At 32.5% G+C, this 23,587-nt stretch overlaps 3 protein-coding genes across 3 annotated transcripts in view; 2 read left to right on the forward strand and 1 right to left on the reverse strand.

Moving 5' to 3' along the window:
- LOC119609956 (putative inorganic phosphate cotransporter) overlaps window positions 1-23,587 on the reverse strand; it is a 38,125-nt gene that overhangs the window by 709 nt on the left and 13,829 nt on the right. Inside the window, exons 2-4 of the mRNA XM_037965013.1 lie at window positions 4,845-4,981; window positions 3,708-4,781; window positions 1-308 (exon numbers count right to left, since the gene is read on the reverse strand). The exon at window positions 1-308 is cut by the window's left edge and continues 709 nt beyond it. Of these exons, the coding sequence (XP_037820941.1) occupies window positions 90-308; window positions 3,708-4,781; window positions 4,845-4,981 (1,430 nt within the window). The 3' untranslated portion in view covers window positions 1-89. The remainder of the gene's footprint in view (window positions 309-3,707; window positions 4,782-4,844; window positions 4,982-23,587) is intronic.
- On the forward strand, window positions 15,857-17,277 carry LOC119609960 (antichymotrypsin-2-like). The gene is made up of 4 exons (XM_037965016.1): window positions 15,857-15,923; window positions 15,992-16,827; window positions 16,883-17,006; window positions 17,144-17,277. Coding segments are annotated over exons 1-4 (1,080 nt in total). The 5' UTR covers window positions 15,857-15,922; the 3' UTR covers window positions 17,263-17,277.
- On the forward strand, window positions 21,268-23,021 carry LOC119609957 (ovalbumin-related protein X-like). Its single transcript, XM_037965014.1, has 4 exons — window positions 21,268-21,411; window positions 21,465-22,288; window positions 22,352-22,475; window positions 22,720-23,021. The coding sequence occupies exons 1-4, from the start codon at window positions 21,387-21,389 to the stop codon at window positions 22,833-22,835; spliced, it is 1,089 nt and encodes a 362-aa protein (XP_037820942.1). The 5' UTR covers window positions 21,268-21,386; the 3' UTR covers window positions 22,836-23,021.

The raw sequence follows: 23,587 nt of genomic DNA on the forward strand, positions 1-23,587 counted from the left end.
TATCAACTAAAGAGGTCTTCAGTACGCTTGTTTATGTGTATGTGAATATTTATATAATTTTTTTTAAGAATTATTCTGATGTTTACTGTTTAGTTGCCATTTTCCTTAATTTGTGGTTTGACAATATCACCATTTGTTATGAGAGCCGGTGTTTCGGGATCAATAATACTCATGCGTTTGGCTAAGGCATCTTCAGGTGAGTTCCAACTTTGTACTTCAGTTTTACCCATCAACACGAATAGAAGATTTCCGAAGAAGTAGAAACCGGCAGCAATGAAAAAGACCATACGCCATTCGATCACATTGGTCTGGAAGAGATAATGAAAATGGAGGGTTAGAATTTTGATTTTCGGTTGGCCAATAGTATATAGTCTAGTCTATAGAGTAGTCTATAGTCTAGTCTATAGTCTAGTCTATAGTCTAGTCTATAGTCTAGTCTATAGTCTAGTCTATAGTCTAGTCTATAGTCTAGTCTATAGTCTAGTCTATAGTCTAGTCTATAGTCTAGTCTATAGTCTAGTCTATAGTCTAGTCTAGTCTAGTCTATAGTCCCTAGTCTATAGTCTAGTCTAATAGTCTAGTCTATAGTCTAGTCTTAGTCTAGTCTATAGTCTAGTCTATAGTCTAGTCTATAGTCTAGTCTATAGTTTCTATAGTCTAGTATAGTCTAGTCTATAGTATAGTCTATAGTCTAGTCTATCTCATAGTCTAGTCTATAGTCATAGTTCTAGTCTAGTCTATGTCTAGTCTATCGTCTAGTCTATAGTCTAGCTAAGTCTAGAGTTCTGTTATAGTCTAGTCTATAGTCTAGTGCTTAGTCTAGTATAGTCTAGTCTATAGTCTAGTCTATAGTCAGTCTATAGGTCTATAGTCTTAGGTCTAATAGTCTAGTTAGTCTATAGTCTAGTCTATAGTCTAGTTTAGCAATAGTCTAGTCTATAGTCTAGTCTTATTAGTCTAGTCTATAGTCTAGTCTATTAGTAGCTAGTCTATAGTCTAGTCTATAGTCTAGTCATAGTCTAGTCTATAGTCTATAGTCTAGTCTATAGTCTAGTCTATAGTCTAGTCTATAGTCTAGTCTATAGTCTAGTCTATAGTCTAGTCTATAGTCTAGTCTATAGTCTAGTATAGTCTAGTCTATAGTCTAGTCTATAGTCTAGTCTATAGTCTAGTCTATAGTCTAGTCTATAGTCTAGTCTATAGTCTAGTCTATAGTCTAGTCTATAGTCTAGTCTATAGTCTAGTCTATAGTCTAGTCTATAGTCTAGTCTATAGTCTAGTCTATAGTCTAGTCTATAGTCTAGTCTATAGTCTAGTCCTATAGTCTAGTCTATAGTCTAGTCTAGTATAGCTAGTCTATAGTCTAGTCTATAGTCTAGTCTATAGGTCTAGTCTATAGTCTAGTCTATAGTCTAGTCTATAGTCTAGTCTATAGTCTAGTCTATAGTCTAGTCTATAGTCTAGTCTATAGTCTAGTCTATAGTCTAGTCTATAGTCTAGTCTATAGTCTAGTCTATAGTAGTCTAGTCTATAGTCTAGTCTATAGTATAGTCTAGTCTATAGTCTAGTCTATAGTCTATAGTCTAGTCTATAGTCTAGTCTATAGTCTAGTCTATAGTCTAGTCTATAGTCTAGTCTATAGTCTAGTCTATAGTCTAGTCTATAGTCTAGTCTATAGTCTAGTCTATAGTCTAGTCTATAGTCTAGTCTATAGTCTAGTCTATAGTCTAGTCTATAGTCTAGTCTATAGTCTAGTCTATAGTCTAGTCTATAGTCTAGTCTATAGTCTAGTCTATAGTCTAGTCTATAGTCTAGTCTATAGTCTAGTCTATAGTCTAGTCTATAGTCTAGTCTATAGTCTAGTCTATAGTCTAGTCTATAGTCTAGTCTATAGTCTAGTCTATAGTCTAGTCTATAGTCTAGTCTATAGTCTAGTCTATAGTCTAGTCTATAGTCTAGTCTATAGTCTAGTCGATAGTATAGTCTATAGTCTAGTCTATAGTCTAGTCTATAGTCTAGTCGATAGTATAGTCTATAGTCTAGTCTATAGTCTAGTCGATAGTATAGTCTAGTCGATAGTGTAGTCTAGTCGATAGTATAGTCTAGTCGATAGTATAGTCTAGTCGATAGTATAGTCTAGTCGATAGTATAGTCTAGTCGATAGTATAGTCTAGTCGATAGTATAGTCTAGTCGATAGTATAGTCTAGTCGATAGTATAGTCTAGTCGATAGTATAGTCTAGTCGATAGTATAGTCTAGTCGATAGTATAGTCTAGTCGATAGTATAGTCTAGTCGATAGTATAGTCTAGTCGATAGTATAGTCTAGTCGATAGTATAGTCTAGTCGATAGTATAGTCTAGTCGAAAGTATAGTCTAGTCGATAGTATAGTCTAGTCGATAGTATAGTCTAGTCGATAGTATAGTCTAGTCGATAGTATAGTCTAGTCGATAGTATAGTCTAGTCGATAGTATAGTCTAGTCGATAGTATAGTCTAGTCGATAGTATAGTCTAGTCGATAGTATAGTCTAGTCGATAGTATAGTCTAGTCGATAGTATAGTCTAGTCGATAGTATAGTCTAGTCGATAGTATAGTATAGTCTAGTCGATAGTATAGTCTAGTCGATAGTATAGTCTATAGTCTAGTCTATAGTCTAGTCTAGTCTAGTCTATAGTCTAGTCTATAGTCTAGTCTATAGTCTAGTCTATAGTCTAGTCTATAGTCTAGTCTATAGTCTAGTCTATAGTCTAGTCTATAGTCTAGTCTATAGTCTAGTCTATAGTCTAGTCTATAGTCTAGTCTATAGTCTAGTCTATAGTCTAGTCGATAGTATAGTCTATAGTCTAGTCTATAGTCTAGTCTATAGTCTAGTCTATAGTCTAGTCTATATTCTAGTCTATAGTCTAGTCTATAGTCTAGTCTATAGTCTACTCTATAGTCTAGTCTATAGTCTACTCTATAGTCTAGTCTATAATCTACTCTATAGTCTATAGTCTAGTCTATAGTCTAGTCTATAGTCTATAGACTACTCTATAGTCTAGTCTATAGCCTAGTCTATAGTCTAGTCTATAGTCTAGTCTATAGCCTAGTCTATAGTCTAGTCTATAGCCTAGTCTATAGTCTAGTCTATAGGCTAGTCTATAGTCTAGTCCTATAGTCTAGTCTATAGTCTAGTCTATAGTCTAGTCTATAGTCTAGTCTATAGTCTAGTCTATAGTCTAGTCTATAGTCTAGTCTATAGTCTAGTCTATAGTCTAGTCTATAGTCTAGTCTATAGTCTAGTCTATAGTCTAGTCTATAGTCTAGTGTATAGTCTAGTGTATAGTCTAGTGTATAGTCTAGTCTATAGTCTAGTCTATAGTCTAGTCTATAGTCTAGTCTATAGTCTAGTCTATAGTCTAGTCTATAGTCTAGTCTATAGTCTAGTCTATAGTCTAGTCTATAGTATAGTCTATGTCTAGTCTATATCTAGTCTATAGTCTATGTCTAGTCTATATCTAGTCTATAGTCTAGACTCTAGTCTAGTCTATAGTCCAGTCTATAGTCCGCCTTTAGTCTGTCTATATTGTAAGTACTGTCTATAGTCTAGTCCGTAATCTAGTTTATAGTCTAGCCTATAGTCTAGTCCGTAATCTAGTTTATAGTCTAGCCCATAGTCTAATTTACAGCCTAGTCATGTTATTATAATTCATAATCTATCAACTTACCACATCATTCACCACCACACCCACAGCCAAAGGAGCCAAAGCACTCATAACATTGGCAGCACCATTCGTAATGCCCATCAGAGTGCCCGCATAATTGGGAGACAAATCGATATGATTCACCTGGAAGCCCAGGTATGTAGCAGCACTAATACCCACTGTCAGCGTTAGTAAAACCACTGCCAAGGTGGAATGTTCCTCGGTGACATAACCCAAAGCAGCCAGAGAAATCATGGGAATCCAATGACCGATAGAATTAAAGAATTTGCGACTAAAAGCTAAAGACAAATTTTCCTTTTTCGACAATAGCTTTGAAAGATAGATAAAGCAGAAGGAGAGTATACACATCACAGCATAAGGCAGAGAGGAGAGTAGGGCACTATTTTTAATATCAACACCCAAAATGTTCTTCATATAGTTGGGGATTTGAGTCAGTAAAGTCCAGAAGCCCCACATGTGGGTACAGTGCACAATGATCAACGAAATGAATGGAGGTGAGGTAAAGATTTTCACCCATGGTGTGGGGCCCACAGTTTTGGGTGTATTATCCACTTGACCCAAAGAGTTTTCAATCATTTTCTTTTCTTCGGGCGATATACTCTTGTGTTCGGCGGGTGTACTAGCAGCAAACAAGTACCAGCAAATGGCCCATATGAAACCCATAGAACCGGAAATGTAGAAAATACCAGGCCAACCAGCAGAAGAATCAGCTATATAACCACTAACAGCTAATGTGACCACAGTGCCGAATTGTGAGCCCGAATAACAGAAGGTACCCAAAGCACCTCTTTCCTCTACCGGAGCCCATTTAGCTAACATGGCATGAGTGGCGGGATGTACGGCACCTTGCAACAGACCTTGTATAACACGCACAGCAAACAGTAATTTCCAACCACCTATGTGAGCTGCCACTGGGGTGAGTAAGGTAAGCAGAGAACATAAAGTGACACCAACTAAAAGTATAATTTTGGCTCCATATTTTTGAGCTATATGACCGCCTGGAATTTGAGTGGTAATGTAGCCCCAAAAGAAACTGCTTAGCAGATAGGATTTTACACTCTCATTCCATTCGAAATCCTAAAAATATATAAAAAATCTTAATGAATATACATTTTTAAAATTTCCATTAAAAGCACTTACCTCATAATCACTTTGTGTAGCATTTTTATCTGTCATCGCTACAATGGCCACACTCAAATTGACTCTCAAAGCATAGGCCAAAGACAGGCAGCAAAAGCATAGGAAACATTGTATATGACGGGTACCAATGAGTGGACCTGAAATAATATAAAAATAAAAAAATATTTGTTTAATAAAAGTAACATAATCTTATCTGTAAAAGATGCAGTTGCATTTTTATTATAAAAATACATTATCTTCTTTTTTTTTTTTTTGAAAAAAATATATAAACACAAATATTTATAAAACTCCTAGAGATAACATTGAAGTCCAAACTACTATGCCTTAATTGTAAAAACCTTTAAGTGGAACCTATTTTTATTTATTAGTCTTATCAGTTTCGAGTTGAATGTAATTTAATTTTATATATATTTTATTTATTTATTTACCCTACTCTATAAATATGTATTAGAAGACCGCGACTGTGACTTCTTGTATTTTGCCAGACTTCCTTGTATGAGATGGCGAAATGAGGCTGCAAAGTGATAACAATTTAATTGAATGCCAAAGACATAAGTCATATTTTGAACGGAGACTATAATAAACTGTTTAAGTGGTAGATGTAATTAAGATGACTTTTGAGCTTACTGAACCACCTATGGAGCCATTTCGACGAATTTATATAAATTTTAGAATATTTTAAACTACAAAATCTTCAGACTGAGTCTCGCTTTACGCCGTTTTCCATTGAACTTTAAAGTACTTTTAAATATAGGGACTTTACGACATCCAGTTTTAGTATATGTTTCTAGTTTAATTCTAGTTCAGTTCTAGTTCGGTTCTAGTTCAGTTCTAGGTCAGTTTTAGTTCAGTTCTAGTTCAGTTCTAGTTCAGTTCTAGTTCAGTTCTAGTTCAGTTCTAGTCCAGTTCTAGTTCAGTTCTAGTTCAGTTCTAGTTCAGTTCTAGTTCAGTTCTAGTTCAGTTCTAGTTCAGTTCTAGTTCAGTTCTAGTTCGGTTCTAGTTCAGCTCTAGTTCAGTTCTAGTTCAGTTCTAGGTCAGTTCTAGTTCAGTTCTAGTTCAGTTCTAGTTCAGTTCTAGTTAAGTTCTAGTTCAGTTCTAGTTCAGTACTAGTTCAGTACTAGTTCAGTTCTAGTTCAGTTCTAGTTCAGTTCTGGTTCAGTTCTAGATTAGTTCTAGTTCAGTTCTAGTTCAGTTCTAGTTCAGTTCTAGTTCAGTTCTAGTTCAGTTCTAGTTCAGTTCTACTTCAGTTCTAGTTCAGTTCTAGTTCAGTTCTAGTTCAGTTCTAGTTCAGTTCTAGTTCTAGTTCAGTTCTAGTTCAGTTCTAGTTCAGTTCTAGTTCAGTTCTAGTTCAGTTCTAGTTCAGTTCTAGTTCAGTTCTAGTTCAGTTCTAGTTCAGTTCTAGTTCAGTTCTAGTTCAGTTCTAGTTTAGTTCTAGTTCAGTTCTAGTTCAGTTCTAGTTCAGTTCTAGTTCAGTTCTAGTTCAGTTCTAGTTCAGTTTTAGTTCAGTTCTAGTTCAGTTCTAGTTCAGTTCTAGTTCAGTTCTAGTTCAGTTCTAGTTCAGTTCTAGTTCAGTTCAAGTTCAGTTCTAGTTCAGTTCTAGTTCAGTTCTCGTTCAGTTCTAGTTCAGTTCTAGTTCAGTTCTAGTTCAGTTCTAGTTCAGTTCTAGTTCAGTTCTAGTTCAGTTCTGGTTCAGTTCTAGTTCAGTTCTAGTTCAGTTCTAGTTCAGTACTAGTTCAGATCTAGTTCAGTTCTAGTTCAGTTCTAGTTCAGTTCTAGTTCAGTTCTAGTTCAGTTCTAGTTCAGTTCTAGTTCAGTTCTAGTTCAGTTCTAGTTCAGTTCTAGTTCAGTTCTAGTTCAGTTCTAGTTCAGTTCTAGTTCAGTTCTAGTTCAGTTCTAGTTCAGTTCTAGTTCAGTTCTAGTTCAGTTCTAGTTCAGTTCTAGTTCAGTTCTAGTTCAGTTCTAGTTCAGTTCTAGTTCAGTTCTAGTTCAGTTCTAGTTCAGTTCTAGTTCAGTTCTAGTTCAGTTCTAGTTCAGTTCTAGTTCAGTTCTAGTTCAGTTCTAGTTCAGTTCTAGTGCAGTTCTAGTTCAGTTCTAGTTCAGTTCTAGTTCAGTTCTAGTTCAGTTCTAGTTCAGTTCTAGTTCAGTTCTAGTTCAGTTCTAGTTCAGTTCTAGTTCAGTTCTAGTTCAGTTCTAGTTCAGTTCTAGTTCAGTTCTAGTTCAGTTCTAGTTCAGTTCTAGTTCAGTTCTAGTTCAGTTCTAGTTCAGTTCTAGTTCAGTTCAGTTCTAGTTCAGTTCTAGTGCAGTTCTAGTTCAGTTTCTAGTTCAGTTCTAGTTCAGTTCTAGTTCAGTCTAGTTCAGTTCTAGTTCAGTTCTAGTTCAGTTCTAGTTCAGTTCTAGTTCAGTTCTAGATCAGTTCTAGTTCAGTTCTAGTTCAGTTCTAGTTCAATTCTAGTTCAGTTCTAGTTCAGTTCTAGTTCAGTTCTAGTGCAGTTCTAGTTCAGTTCTAGTTCATTTCTAGTTCAGTTCTAGTTCAGTTCTAGTTCAGTTCTAGTTCAGTCTAGTTCAGTTCTAGTTCAAGTTCTAGTTCAGTCTAGTTCAGTTCTAGTTCGTTCTAGTTCAGTTCTAGTTCAGTTCTAGTTCAGTTCTAGTTCAGTTCTAGTTCAGTTCTAGTCCAGTTCTTCTAGTTCAGTTCTAGTTCAGTGTCTAGTTCAGTTCTAGTTCAGTTTCTAGTTCAGTTCTAGTTCAGTGATCTAGTTCAGTTCTAGTTCAGTTTAGTAGTTCTTAGTTCCAGTTTTAGTGCAGTTCTAGTTCAGTTCTAGTTCAGTTCTAGTTCAGTTCTAGTTCTAGTTCAGTTCTAGTTCAGTTCTAGTTCAGTTCTAGTTCAGTTCTAGTGCAGTTCTAGTTCAGTTCTAGTGCAGTTCTAGTTCAGTTCTAGTTCAGTTCTAGTTCAATTCTAGTTCATTTCTAGTTCAGTTCTAGTGCAGTTCTAGTTCAGTTCTAGTTCAGTTCTAGATCAGTTCTAGTTCAGTTCTAGTTCAGTTCTAGTTCAGTTCTAGTTCAGGTCTAGTTCAGTTCTAGTTCAGTTCTAGGTCAGTTCTAGTTCAGTTCTAGTTCAGTTCTAGTTCATTTCTAGTTCATTTCTAGTTCTAGTTCAGTTCTAGTTCAGTTCTAGTTCAGTTCTAGTTTAGTTCTAGTTCAGTTCTAGTTCAGTTCTAGTTCAGTTCTAGTTCAGTTCTAGTTCAGTTCTAGTTCAGTTCTAGTTCAGTTCTAGTTCAGTTCTAGTTCAGTTCTAGTTCAGTTCTAGTTCAGTTCTAGTTCAGTCTAGTTCAGTTCTAGTTCAGTTCAGTTCTAGTTCAGTTCTAGTTCAGTTCTAATTTAGTTCCAGTCCAGTACAAAGGTCTCCTAGAGTATTTTATATTTGAGCTGCCATCTTTCTTTGGAATTTGTAAGTACTGGTCCTATACAACACTTAAGTTCACAATAAAAGTAGAAACACAAAAAACAAATTCCTAAAACTTGAGTTTGTCTTCAAAGAATTTTCACAATCCCTAAATTTATACCCGTAGCGTTACTTTTCGTTCATTGTTAATCACACTTCATTGTTTGTGTTTACACAGTATACAGTAGTCACCCCGAACAAGCACTTTATTTTCCATACTATAGTTATTGTAATGATTGCTTATTTTTCGAGTGTATACCAAACACTCGATAATTTATAATGGTCTTAGGAGAAGATACTAGAACTGTTATACAGCTGCATGCAGTACAATTACGTTAACATTATTTAGTTGTTTGTCTATTTATTTAAACGTACTTGTTTAATACGTAAGTAGGGATGACAATGTGAACACGGTCATTATTTGTTCTGAACACATATAGAGCCTTCCATTGTTTTATTTCTTAAAATTTATTTATATTTATTATGCAGAGCTAATAAAACCTAATTAGTAGTAGTTTTTAAGAAAACATTAGATTTAAGTGTATATTTGTTTAGATATAAATAAGTATACAGATTTATTATCAGGTCGCACGTAATTTGTTTGAAACATTATTAATCATTTCGGAAATATTCCATAAGAAATTACCGCTATTTATATAAAATAGTTTTATCTTTTAATAAAAATAATATGTATTAGATAAACAGTTTATATCTCGCTTGTCAACAAAACCGCTATAAAAGTGTTCTAATCGGTCATGGCGAATTTTTTATGACAAACAGTGAAACTGTTCAAGTATTATAGTTGAAGCCGATTTTTCTCATTTTCCATATCCAAACTAGTTAAATTAGTTCAAAAACATGCATATTGTTATTTGAACCTAATTCGAAATCTTCTTAAATAGTAACAAATTAAAAGTTTATTGATCTTTAAATATTAAGTTTCACCTTCTTTGAATCAGATAAACCCACGAAGAAGAAGAAGATGAAAAAAACATTTAAACTTTTAAATGCATTTTAAAAATACCAAATAACCATGTGATTTCTATTTTTTTAATGTCCGTCTGTCTGTCAATCTGTAACTTGAAAATTTACTTTATTTCTCATACATAAAAATCCCCACACAAAGATCATGCACTAGTAGGTATGCTGCAACCAGCAACAACAACAACATTAAATCGTATTCGATATCACTGCACGAGTTTATCGCGCGAGTTTAAAATGTTACAAAAAAAAAATGTATCTACAAGTTCTCATAAACAATTTGTGGGTATGTGAGAGTATCTACAATGTTTACACTTGCATATGTAGTATATAAATACATTTATTTGATCACCAAATATGTTTACTCGTTTTCTCATTTTCTCTCTATTCGTGAGTAAAGTTAAAAAAGAGAGCTTTTAATTTAGAACCTCCACAACGATAATGGGGCCCTCGTTTATTTGTTTTTTAACAACAAAAACGTGTGCACTGCATGCCACTTTATCGTTTATTTTATGATTTTCATAAAGAAGGCATAAACTGGGGACTATAGGGTTGCCATGTTTTCAAATATTGGTTGAGATCAGGTTCAGATCAGAAAATAGTTTCACTTTGAATTTAAAGGATTTTTCCAACTATAAGCTACTCTTCTGAAGGTGGCCCTATATAGAGACTTGAATCTGTTATAGAACGATACTTCTGCAGAAGTATTTATCGGAAAACTGCTCTCAGGAACAGTACAGGTCTCATCTAATCAGATGATCATCCACGACTAGCTGTTCCAAAGTAAAGTTAACCTGGACCCTCAATAGATAGATCGACACTTCTGCAGAAATATTTATCGGAAAACTGCTCGCAAGAACATTATAGGTCTACTCACAAAAATAAAGAAAATGAAGATGTAAGAGATACTTAGTAATTTTTGCATGATCTTACTGATCTGTATTAGATCAGACCTCAAAAAGAAAAATTTTAATTTTATTATTTACGCATCAAAATTGGTCAGAAAGAGCTCGAAAAATAAAACTCCAAATGAAGGGACAGAAAGAATTCATAAATTAACAGAATAACATCCTGCCACTAGTCACAAAGTGCTAGTTAGGTAACTAGTTCCAGTTCTCCAGTAAGTTCAATTCCTACATATAACAGGTGTTTCGAGGATTACTTCAGCTAATATCTCAATATTTTGTAACATATATATGTGTTCCCAGGCCTTTTTCTGGAATTTTTGTTAAAAACACTATGGGTTTAAACTAACACCGGGGACATGGGCTACCCTGACATTGTAAACAACAATGTTGAACATATATTTAAAGTTGTTGTTGTTTTTTCTTGGCTTTATGTTTTTTTTTTTTTTGTTGGTTGATTGTTGACTTTTTTTGTATGTAGTTGTTGTTGGTTATTTGTTTTCCACTGATAATAACCAAGTACTATACTGTCAGCCTTGTAGGACAGACTATAAACTATTTTTAAACCCATAGTGTGTCAAATACATAATAACAAAATACATAATAAAATGTATTTGTAAATCTGTGTATGTGTATAAGAACATTCAGTTATTGCCCTATAGTTCGTGAAGCTAACCAAACACGTGATTTTAAACATAATTAAGAAGAAAGTCCATAGACTTTTTATAAGCTTTAATCAGGCTTTACTTCAATGATAGCTAGAGATTTGACTCGGTAATAGATTACTTCTTGAGGATTCATATGAAGAGTCTACTATATAGATTACTTGAAGATGCTAAAGTGATAGATGGCTTTCTTTCTGTGTTACAAATACTAACCAAACTCTACTTCTCCAAAACGGCTGGGCATGCATAAAATATTGTGTAAGTAATCACAAAAAGTGTAGGGATAACATGATATCTGCAAAACATTCCCCATAGAGTTAAAGGTAACCTAACAAACTACCAGCCCACCGCAAAAATTTACGATTATGTTTCTTTTTTTACACCGAGAAAGCAAGATGCAGTGGTATATTGATTGTAATAAAACTTTTTAGCACAACTTAATATAAAGGGAGGGGATCTTGTCAAATTTCTAAGAGAAGAATGAAGATCGTCAGAGAGTGACAAACGATCAGTCTAAACATGTAGTTTCTTCGTTTTATGCAGGTGTGTGCAAGTAAGATAGTATACATTTCGAGAATAAGAATGATCCTCGCCGATGTTCTGATTTCGAGTCCAAACTGATTGAAACTCTAGATCTTCGCCATGTTAAACTTATCGTAACTCCAGATCTCCGCCATTTCTCTATATAAAATAGGTGGGAACAGTGAATGGTGCAAAATATAATATTTAGTTTTTCTCAGGAAAGTCAAATTATTAAGATCTAAAATGGATTAGTTAAAAGAGTTTGTTACTGATCAATCGCGATCAAGATTGCAGCATATACATATATGTTCATTTAATAAGATTTTTAGATGTGATTAGTGAATTGTGGTTATGAGCACTAATCAATATCATTTGACCTCTAAATGTATAAAAAGATCAAAGTATATATATTTAGATCTTTGCCATGTTTAAGTTACACTTCATCTTTATACCTAGAACTGATACATAATCTCCAAAACGAGACACTAGACTAAGTAGTTCTATGACAAATTTGCGTCCACCGATTATATACGAATCTAACAATCCCTCTTAGTTTTTCACTTAATAAAGGCAGTTAGACGTTCAGAAACTCTGACAATGTGTCTGCTATGCCGTCCATCTGTCGTGCCTGGTGTTTTGTTCAATTGTCGAAATGTCTGTCTCTCTGACAATTTTAACTACCTGTTTTACCTGTTATTTTTTACTCTTCTGCATTTATTTTTTTTTTGCTAAGACACACACGATTTAATGCAGAAAAAAACCCAACATCATCAGCCTGCCATCCCATTCAGTCAACAACGGTCGAACCATTTATTTAGCTTCTCTGCACGTGTGGAGTTTTTTCTTCTTAGACATTCTCAAATAAAATTTTCTGTTTTTTGTTTTATTTTGCACATTGTTTATGCATGACTTCTAAAAATTGACAATTGAGTCTATTTTTAACTGACTGACTTGCCATTATCGCTTTAGGCGCCAATTATGTTTTCTGTGTAGTTAGTGGTGGTCAGTCTATGTTAGAGATAGTATGTTATGATTAAATATTTTATTTTAGATTTTTTTTCTTAAAAGGTGCTAAACAATTATTAAGGAATTTTCTTTGTGTAAGAATAAAAAAATGGAAAAATTGTTTACGTTTTTCCTAAATGGTTATAGTAGTATAATAAACTATTTGTTGCGTACGCTGTTAAGAACTGATTTAGAAAACAACAGGTGTCGCCAGAGAATTTTTATTGAAGACACACTTTTTTTGGTAAAGTATTTATGTATAGAAAAGTGTTTTCTTTTGGAAACAGTTTTCGTATAGAAACGTGTCTTCTTTTAGAGACAGTTTTCGTATAGAAAAGTGTCTTCTTTTGGAGACAGTTTTCGTATAGAAAACTGAAAATTGGAGACAATTTTCATATAGAAAAGTATCTTCTATTGGGGACAGTTTTCATATAGAAAAGTGTCTTCTCTAGGAGACAGTTTTCGTATAGAAAAGTGTCTTCTTTTGGAGACAGTTTTCATATAGAAAGGTGTATTCTTTTGGAGACATTTTTCGTATAGAAAAGTGTCTTCTTGTGGAGACAGTTTTCATATAGAAAAGTGTCTTCTTGTGGAGACAGTTTTCATATAGAAAAGTGTCTTCTTGTGGAGACAGTTTTCATATAGAAAAGTGTCTTCTTGTGGAGACAGTTTTCATATAGAAAAGTGTCTTCTTGTGGAGACAGTTTTCATATAGAAAAGTGTCTTCTTGTGGAGACAGTTTTCATATAGAAAAGTGTCTTCTTGTGGAGACAGTTTTCATATAGAACAGTGTCTTCTATTGAAGACAGTTTTCGTATAGAAAAGTGTCTTCTTTTGAAAACAGTTTCCGTATAGAAAAGTGTCTTCTGTTTTTACCAGTTTTTTAACAGTATTTACCCGGAAAAGTGTCTTCTTTTGGAGACAGTTTTTATATAGAAAAAAATCTTCTTTTGGAGACAGTTTTCATATGGAAAAGTGTCTTCTTTTGGAGACAGTTTTCGTATAGAAAATTGTCTTCATTGGAGATAGTTTTCGTATAGAAAATTGTCTTCTTTTGGAGACAGTTTTCGTATAGAAAATTGTCTTCTTTTGGAGACAGTTTTCGTATAGAAAGGTGTATTCTTTTGGAGACAGTTTTCATATAGAAAAGTGTGTTCTATTGGAGACAATTTTCATATAGAAAAGTATCTTCTATTTTAGACAGTTTTCATATAGAAAAGTGTCTTCTATAGGAGACAGTTTTCATATAGAGAAGTGTCTTCTATTGGAGACAGTTTTCGTATAGAAAAGTGCCTTCTATTGGAGACAGTTTTCATATAGAAAAGTGTCTTCAATTGGAGACAGTTTTCGTATAGAAATTTGTCTTCTATTGGAGACAGTTTTCGTATAGAAATTTGTCTTCTATTGGAGACAGTTTTCGTATAGAAAAGTGTCTTCTATTGGAGACAGTTTTCGTATAGAAAAGTGTCTTCTATTGGAGACAGTTTTCGTATAGAAAAGTGTCTTCTATTGGAGACAGTTTTCGTATAGAAAAGTGTCTTCTATTGGAGACAGTTTTCGTATAGAAATGTGTCTTCTATTGGAGACAGTTTTCGTATAGAAACGTGTCTTTTTTGGAGACAGTTTTCGTATAGAAAAGTGTCTTCTATTGGAGACAGTTTTCGTATAGAAAAGTGTCTTCTATTGAAGACAGTTTTCGTATAGAAAAGTGTCTTCTATTGAAGACAGTTTTCGTATAGAAAAGTGTCTTCTATTGAAGACAGTTTTCGTATAGAAAAGTGTCTTCTATTGAAGACAGTTTTCGTATAGAAAAGGGTCTTCTATTGAAGACAGTTTTCGTATAGAAAAGTGTCTTCTATTGGAGACAGTTTTCATATAGAAAAGTGTCTTCTATTGAAGACAGTTTTGATATAGAAAAGTGCCTTCTATTGGAGAAAGTTTTCGTATAGAAAAGTGTCTTCTATTGGAGACAGTTTTCGTATAGAAAAGTGTCTTCTATTGGAGACAGTTTTCATAAAGAAAAGTGTCTTCTATTGGAGACAGTTTTCATAAAGAAAAGTGTCTTCTATTGGAGACAGTTTTCATATAGAAAAGTGTCTTCATTTGGAGACAGTTTTCGTATAGAAAAGTGTCTTCTATTGAAGACAGTTTTCGTATACAAAAGTGTCTTCTTTTGGAGCCAGTTTTCGTATAGAAAGTGTCTTCTTTTGGAGACAGTTTTCGTATAAAAAAGTGTCTTCTGTTGGAGCCAGTTTTCGTATAGAAAGTGTCTTCTATTGGAGTTGGTTTTCATACAGAAAAGTGTCTACTTTTGAAGACAGTTTTTGTATAGTAAAGTGTCTTCTTTTGGAGACAGTTTTTGTATAGTAAAGTGTCTTCTTTTGCAGACAGTTTTCGTATAGAAAGTGTCTTTTTGTGGAGGCAGTTTTCGGTAGAAAATGTTTTTTTCGATGTCAGTTTTCATAGAGAATAGTATCTTCCATCGAAGACAGGTTTCGTATAGAAGAGTATCTTTGATCAAAGATTTTTTAGTATAGAAAAATATTTTCTATTGAAGACAATTTTATTCTCAAAACTAAAAGTAGAACTCTTCTCCTCCCGATATTTTCTACGCATTTGACTGAAAGTATTTGCACGCGAATATTTTTCGAAAACTCACTTCATTATAATTATCTTTTTATAATTATAATTAAAAATACTATTAGCGTTATTATTCCACTCAATAATTTTGTTTCGTATCATTAGACTATTGCTAATTATGATTATTTTGGGGTTTTTTTAAATACTTTTCAATTATAAAATTATTGATTTTAATAGCTTCCAGATAAGATTAAACTCGTAATGTTAATGCTTTGGCAGAACTTATTATTTTAATCTTTTAGGAATATATTTGTGATATAAATTACCAATTGATATCGATCGATATTAAAATCGATATTTTTTGTTCGTTTTTTAGCGAGCAATAAAGATAAGCGCTTTTAGCTAAAACTTCCCTTAATAATTCACTGAAAGGAAATATTTGAAATGGTACAAAATCGTTACAAATTTTAAAGATTTACATATAGCCAATTGTATGGGCGAAAGTTGCGTCTATTAAAAGCAGAATACTTTCTTGACAGCTGTTGAACAGGAAGAGTATTTTAAAAATCTATATATTAAAGCCCATGTGACGACAATCGCATTTCCCTTAACATTGGCGATTGGGGCTTAAAGTCGCATAATAGTTGTGCCGGGGATCGTAATCGCAATAACTTAGGCGATAGCAAATCACAAGCTTTTGCTATAGAGAACTGGGCTATTTAGCTCAAACTGACGTTTTAAAGGTTAATTAAATATCGGACGAATGAAATTAAATGTGTTTTCTTTAAGTAGTAATGAAAACTAATAACGTTTTTAATAATTATTATTACAAATAAAATATGTTTTGTTTTTTATTCATAATTTTTTCAATTGTTCAATCACATGGGCGTAAGTTCCTTTCCAATTGGCAAAATCATTCTATAACATTTTAAGCAAGACAATAGTTCATTTAACTAAAAACTATTTTCGAGAATTTCAAAAAGTATTTAACATAAATATATTTCTATAGAATTTCTACAAATTAATGTGTAATATTTTATTTCATTCTAGTGCAAAATGAAACTCAAATACTAATTTTGGCATTACTTCTGATCCTGGCAAATATAACTAATACAACGGATACATTTTTTGATTTGGACAACTTTAGTATAAAATTATATTATGAATTGGCCAGTTCGAAACCTCAAAACAATCAAGTACTATCAACATTATCCATAGCATCTTTTTTAGTTTTATTACGACAAAGTGCTGAGACCACAACTGCTTACGAAATCAATGAAAATTTAGGATTTTTATCACAAGCTGCTGAATATATTCAAAGTAAACTGGCAGTTTTCGAAAAAACCATGGACAACAGTCTATTTATGTATAACGCAAATAATATCTCAATGCAGGCGGCCAACTTACAAATTGAGGAACTTATTCTAAATCAGAAAGATCTTCTTAAAGCCGTTTTCGATATAAATATCTGTCAAAAATGTGAAAAACTTGCTTTTGAACATCATGAAATTAGATTAGAATTTTCTTCAGCCTTTCAATTTAAAGGCAATTTTCGTCATCAATTCTCAGGAGTGGAGAGCAAACCCTTCTATGTTAGTGAAAATAAGAAAATTGATCTGGATATGTTAATTCTTGCAGCAAAAATTCGTTTTGCCGATATTCCCGAATTGGAAGCTTATGCCTTTGAAATTCCCCTATATGATCGTTTAAATTTCTTAGTAATTTTAATATCTAAAATGAAAGGTGGTATACGGGATTTGGAAAATCATTTGCACAAATTTCCCTATAAAAAACTTCAGTCTTATATGAAACCACATTGGATTAAGTTATACTTTCCAAAAGTAGATTTTTTCGTAGAAACATCATTAAGAGATGAATTGGAAAATGTAAGTGTTATGTTTATGTAAATTTTCGAAATGTCGTTTTAAACTCTTTTAACAGTTGGGCCTGGGTAGCATGTTTAAAAAACTATGCGAAGTTTCGGCTCACATACGGGTTTCGAATTTCTGCTATAATGCTTCATTTTCGTTTGATGAAAAAAATGCTGGAGTCATTTTAGAAGAAGGTGAGATAATTTCATATTTTATGTACTTTTTTTGGAATTGAAGATTTTAGAGTTGTATCTAGATATATAAAGCTATTGAATTTTAAACGATTTTACTAGATTTATATTGAATTAATTTAAACTCTTTCCCATTTCAGATACCGAAGCATGTGATTTTAATGGTTACGAACAATATATAATAGATCATCCTTTTATTTTTATGGTAACTAGTGAGACAAATTTTATTCATATCATTGGTAAATTTAGTAGTAAATAAAGTTTTGAGAAAAAACGTTTTTCTTTTTTAAGACATAAAGGAACTAAGAGCAGAGTCCAGTTTATAGTGCACTCTATAGTAAAGTGTATAGCCTACCCTATAGTCTAGTCTATAGTCTAGTCTATAGTCTAGTCTATAGTCTAGTCTATAGTCTAGTCTATACTCTAGTCTATAGTCTAGTCTATAGTCTAGTCTATAGTCTAGTCTATAGTCTAGTCTATAGTCTAGTCTATAGTCTAGTCTATAGTCTAGTCTATAGTCTAGTCTATAGTCTAGTCTATAGTCTAGTCTATAGTCTAGTCTATAGTCTAGTCTATAGTCTAGTCTAGTCTATAGTCTAGTCTATAGTCTAGTCTATAGTCTAGTCTATAGTCTAGTCTATAGTCTAGTCTATAGTCTAGTCTATAGTCTACTCTATAGTCTAGTCTATAGTCTACTCTATAGTCTAGTCTATAGTCTAGTCTATAATATAGTTTATAGTCTAGTCTATAGTCTAGTCTATAGTCTAGTCTATAGTCTATAGTCTAGTCTATAGTCTAGTCTATAGTCTAGTCTATAGTCTAGTCTATAGTCTAGTCTATAGTCTAGTCTATAGTCTAGTCTATAGTCTAGTCTATAGTCTAGTCTATAGTCTAGTCTATAGTCTAGTATAGTCTAGTCTATAGTCTAGTCTATAGTCTAGTCTATAGTCTAGTCTATAGTCTAGTCTATAGTCTAGTCTATAGTCTAGTCTATAGTCTAGTCTATAGTCTAGTCTATAGTCTAGTCTATAGTCTAGTCTATAGTCTAGTCTATAGTCTAGTCTATAGTCTAGTCTATAGTCTAGTCTATAGTCTAGTCTATAGTCTAGTCTATAGTCTAGTCTATAGTCTAGTCTATAGTCTAGTCTATAGTCTAGTCTATAGTCTAGTCTATAGTCTAGTCTATAGTCTAGTCTATAGTCTAGTCTATAGTCTAGTCTATAAGTCTAGTCTATAGTCTAGTCTATAGTCTAGTCTATAGTCTAGTCTATAGTCTAGTCTATAGTCTAGTCTATAGTCTAGTTATAGTCTAGTCTATAGTCTAGTCTATAGTCTAGTCTATAGTCTAGTCTATAGTCTAGTCTATAGTCTAGTCTATAGTCTAGTCTATAGTCTAGTCTATAGTCTAGTCTATAGTCTAGTCTATAGTCTAGTCTATAGTCTAGTCTATAGTCTAGTCTATAGTCTAGTCTATAGTCTAGTCTATAGTCTAGTCTATAGTCTAGTCTATAGTCTAGTCTATAGTCTAGTCTATAGTCTAGTCTATAGTCTAGTCTATAGTCTAGTCTATAGTCTAGTCTATAGTCTAGTCTATAGTCTAGTCTATAGTCTAGTCTATAGTCTAGTCTATAGTCTAGTCTATAGATCTAGTCTATAGTCTAGTCTATAGTCTAGTCTATAGTCTAGTCTATAGTCTAGTCTATAGTCTAGTCTATAGTCTAGTCTATAGTCTAGTCTATAGTCTAGTCTATAGTCTAGTCTATAGTCTAGTCTATAGTCTAGTCTATAGTCTAGTCTATAGTCTAGTCTATAGTCTAGTCTATAGTCTAGTCTATAGTCTAGTCTATAGTAGTAGTCTAGTCTATAGTCTAGTCTATAGTCTAGTCTATAGTCTAGTCTATAGTCTAGTCTATAGTCTAGTCTATAGTCTAGTCTATAGTCTAGTCTATAGTCTAGTCTATAGTCTAGTCTATAGTCTAGTCTATAGTCTAGTCTATAGTCTAGTCTATAGTCTAGTCTATAGTCTAGTCTATAGTCTAGTCTATAGTCTAGTCTATAGTCTAGTCTATAGTCTAGTCTATAGTCTAGTCTATAGTCTAGTCTATAGTCTAGTCTATAGTCTAGTCTATAGTCTAGTCTATAGTCTAGTCTATAGTCTAGTCTATAGTCTAGTCTATAGTCTAGTCTATAGTCTATAGTCTAGTCTATAGTCTAGTCTATAGTCTAGTCTATAGTCTAGTCTATAGTCTAGTCTATAGTCTAGTCTATAGTCGAGTCTAAAGTCTAGTCTATAGTATAGTCTATAGTCTAGTCTATAGTCTTGTCTATAGTCTAGTCTATAGTCTAGTCCAACGGTTCCCAAATGGGGGTCCGCGGACCCCTAGTGGTCCGTAGTAAAATCCTAGGGGGTCCGCGAAGACGAACGAAAAAAACCATGATTAAACAATATTCTGCTTTTATATGTATGTACAAATATCTCCAATTTTTGTGCAATAATCCCAAATTTTTTGGTGACTTTTTGAATTTTATTTTTTCGGTTGTTTATCAGGAAGAAGCTTGGCCCTACAAATTTATTGTATAACTTTTATAAATTAAAGTATTGCGTGATTTGTAATTTTTATTTCCTGTATATGTACTGAAATAATGGTTTTTATTTCAGACAAATAATACTCTGCCTTACAATTAATTTAGGGATACTGGTATTCCGGAGTATGAAATTCAATTCAAAGACAAGCTTATTACAGATTTAAGTTTATCAAATTGTAAGCAAAAGTGTTCTTGTTTGAAAGGACTAAAATTATATATTTCCAAAACAGAGGTGACTCTTTATGCATCTCTTTATAAATATTCCAATCCGACGTGATACACAGATTTTAACTTGATTTTGTCGACCAATACATATTATTAAATTAACATCAGAAAATCCATAGCGTTTCGCGTAAATATGTAGCCAAAAACCATGAAGTAAAATAATTCGTTGGTATTTTAAAATTCAAATTTAAGTTCCGAATTCACAGTACTTTAACAAAGAGTTCAAATCATATATTATGCGGATAACGCATTCCGCAACAACATAGAAGAAGTCCAACTTTCTTATATTATTTTCCCGAAAACTTAGCTCACTTACTCAGTTCACCCTTTGCAATCGCAACAAATTTTTGAAACGTGACTCCTTAAGCACATGTGACAATATTTGATAAAGAAACCTTTTCGCTACCTTGAAGAAAAATGAACATGAAAGATCTCACGATCATAAAATTAAACATCATGTTAACATATCAACAAAGAAGTCATTCTATCTTCAAAATATGCAATTGATAACCTATCTGAAATATTATGTATTCTCAATGTACGGGAATATTTTATAGATATGACATCTCTACATTTATTAGACCTAGGAATTAATGAACTAGGTCAATTTTCGGATGGACAATTATTTAGAACAATAAGATATCAAAATATGTATGGGGGTCCGCGAAATTAAATAAGTTCTTCAAGGGGTCCGCGAAGTAAAAATCGGTGGGAACCGCTGGTCTAGTCTATAGTCGAGTCTAAAGTCTGTCTATAAGATAGTCTATAGTCTAGTCTATAGTCTAGTCTATAGTCTAGTCTATAGTCTAGCCTATAGTCTGGTCTATAGTTTAGTCTATAGTCTAGTCTATAGTCTAGTCTATAGTCTAGTCTATAGTTTAGTCTGTAGTCTAGTCTATAGTAAAGTCAGTAGTCTAGTCTATAGTCTATATAGCGTTAAAATTGTTTGTTAATTGATGAATCGGTCTATAGTCTAATCTATAGTCTAGTCTATAGTCTAGTCTATAGTCTAGTCTATAGTCTAGTCTATAGTCTAGTCTATAGTCTAGCCTACAGTCTGGTCTATAGTCTAGTCTATAGTCTAGTCTATAGTCTAGTCTATAGTCTAGTCTATAGTCTAGTCTATAGTCTAGCCTATAGTCTGGTCTATAGTCTAGTCTATAGTCTAGTCTATAGTCTAGTCTATAGACTAGTCTATAGTTTAGTCTGTAGTCTAGACTATAGTAAAGTCAGTAGTCTAGTCTATAGTCTATATAGCGTTAAAATTGTTTGTTAATTGATGAATCGGATAGTATGGAATTCATGCCTCTTGGAGTAATGCGAGTTCCCCAGCCGTCAGAGTCATACAAAAAGAGATTCTTGCATTTATATTGTAACTTTCCGAAACCGTTTATAACGAATTAGATTCAGTGTTGCTTTTGTATAGAGCTATAGAAAATTAATAAATAACTGAAGGAACAAAATTAGTTACCCTCTCAGTAAACGATTTAAAAATATAATTAATTTCGGTCATTTAAAGCAAGACAATTGTTCAGTTAACATAAAAAATATAGAAGTTTTGCTAATTTAAAAATGGTTAAGATACTAACGAATAAAGGTATTTTAAATAATTATATTTGTTAAAAATTTCTATTAACTAAACTTTTCTAGCACAAACTCCCTTTAAAATTATAATTTTAACATTACTTCTGACGTTAAGGCCGCAAGCCAGGGCAGACATTTTTAATTTGGAAAACTTTGGCCAAAAACTATTTCTTGAATTATCGGACTCTCAGGAGCATGAAAATCAGCTAATAGCAGCTTTACCTATAGAAGGAATTTTAATATTATTACGCCAAAGTGCAGAAGCCCATGCTGCTTACGAAATCGGTGACACTTTAGATTTGATATCAAAAGCGGCAGATGAAATTACAACAAAATATGTGGAACTAATAGAAAAATTCAATGGTGATGAATTTATCGTAATGAAAAATACTATTTCAATACAGTCAGAGGTAAATAATTTGGATCGAACTACTGTTATAACAGACAGATTTGCTTTAAATATCTGTAAAAAAACTACAACGTTCCGAAGTGATCATCAGGAAATAAAAGAGTTAAAATTAGATTTTACTACAGAAATTCAATTTAAAGGAATGTTTCGTTATGCTTTCTCAGGCACAGATAAAAAACCATTTCATACTAGTGATTCGACTGTTATTGACAAGGATATGTTAAGTCTGCAAGCAAACTTACGATTTGCCGAAATTCCCGAATTAAAAGTTAAAGTCTTTGAAATTCCCTATAGTTATGGTAATAATTCTTTAGTAATTTTACTACCAGACGCTCAACATGGTATACAGGATCTGGAAGTGTTATTAAAGGATTTTCCTCTCAGTAATTTGGAGTCATATTTGAAACCACGATCGATAAAATTACAATTTCCTATGGGAGAAATTGCTATAGAAAAATCTTTGAAAGAGGGTTTACAGAATGTAAGTTGTGGTATAATTGTGTAAATTTTTTCGATTTTATATTTAACTTATGTGTCTTTATAGTTGGGTATTAAAGGCATATTTGAACATCTTTGTGATATTGAGACCGATATACGTGTTTCGGATATCATCTTTAAAGGTCTATTTACAATTGGAGATAATAATGCTGGAGTTAATCCACAAGACGGTAAGATAATCAAATTTTTTATATAGTTTTGTTCGAAAAAGTTAGCATTAGACATTAGTGAAGGGCACGGTAGATCTTGAATTGAATGGACATTCGCTTAGTTGAGATTCAACAGTTGATAAGTGGTTGATTAAGTTTTCTTAAAGATTTAAGAGTTCACTATTATATATCGTTAATGCTATTGTTTTTTGAACGACAATGTATTATTTAGTTGATTCACTTTATTATTTCTTTATCATTCTAGATATGGGCTCTTCCGATTCAAGTGGTAACGAGGAATTTGTTATAGATCATCCTTTTATATTTATGGTAAAAGCTTCTGCAAATGAGACTTATTTGATTGGTAAATTTTCTAAATAAAGTTCTGAATAACTATAAAACACTCAAATTCAAACACAATCCTAAAAATCTATTCTCAATTAAAAAAAAAAAATCTACATCACTTTAATCAAAGTTAAATTATTTGTTTTCACACTAAACAATTTAGTAAAAAAATTGTTTTAATTAAAATAAATTGAGTTGTATTTCGTTTTTGCATTTGCCCCCCCAAAACATGTGTTTCAATTTAAACACCCAATTCTCACTTAATGGCAACAATTCCAAATCATTTAAATTATTTTAATTTATATGTCTTTCTTAAGATATTTTTTCTTATTCTTCTTTATATCTCTTTTCTTTATGTAAGTACTTCTTAAAAATATTATTAATGTTTATTTTGACAACAAAAAAAACATTTATTTTAAAAACTTTAGTTATAAAAGCAAATGAACTTTTGATAGGTGGGTTTTTTTGGCAAATTTTTCTTATTCTTAATTTGGTTAGCATAACACAAATTTCGACTGCAGTTTGCTCACGTGATAAAGTTGGTTTTGTTTCATTATTTATCTTTAACAATGACAATGAAAGGTTTCTTATTAATGTTTTTTTTGTAATAATTCATTTTGAACATTAACATCAACAGATACTAAATCTATAATATAATCTATAGTCTAGTCGATAGTATATCTTAAAGTCTATATAGATATATGTAGTTTTTCTATACTCGAGTATATAGCTTCATAAATTATCTCTACAGTTTAGTCTATAGCCTAGTATATAGTTTAATCTATAGT

The sequence above is a fragment of the Lucilia sericata genome, unplaced genomic scaffold (genome assembly GCF_015586225.1).
Source record: "Lucilia sericata isolate MDLA Ls3-8-SP2 unplaced genomic scaffold, ASM1558622v1 Contig001095F_arrow, whole genome shotgun sequence".
In the NCBI taxonomy this organism is placed as follows: domain Eukaryota; kingdom Metazoa; phylum Arthropoda; class Insecta; order Diptera; family Calliphoridae; genus Lucilia; species Lucilia sericata.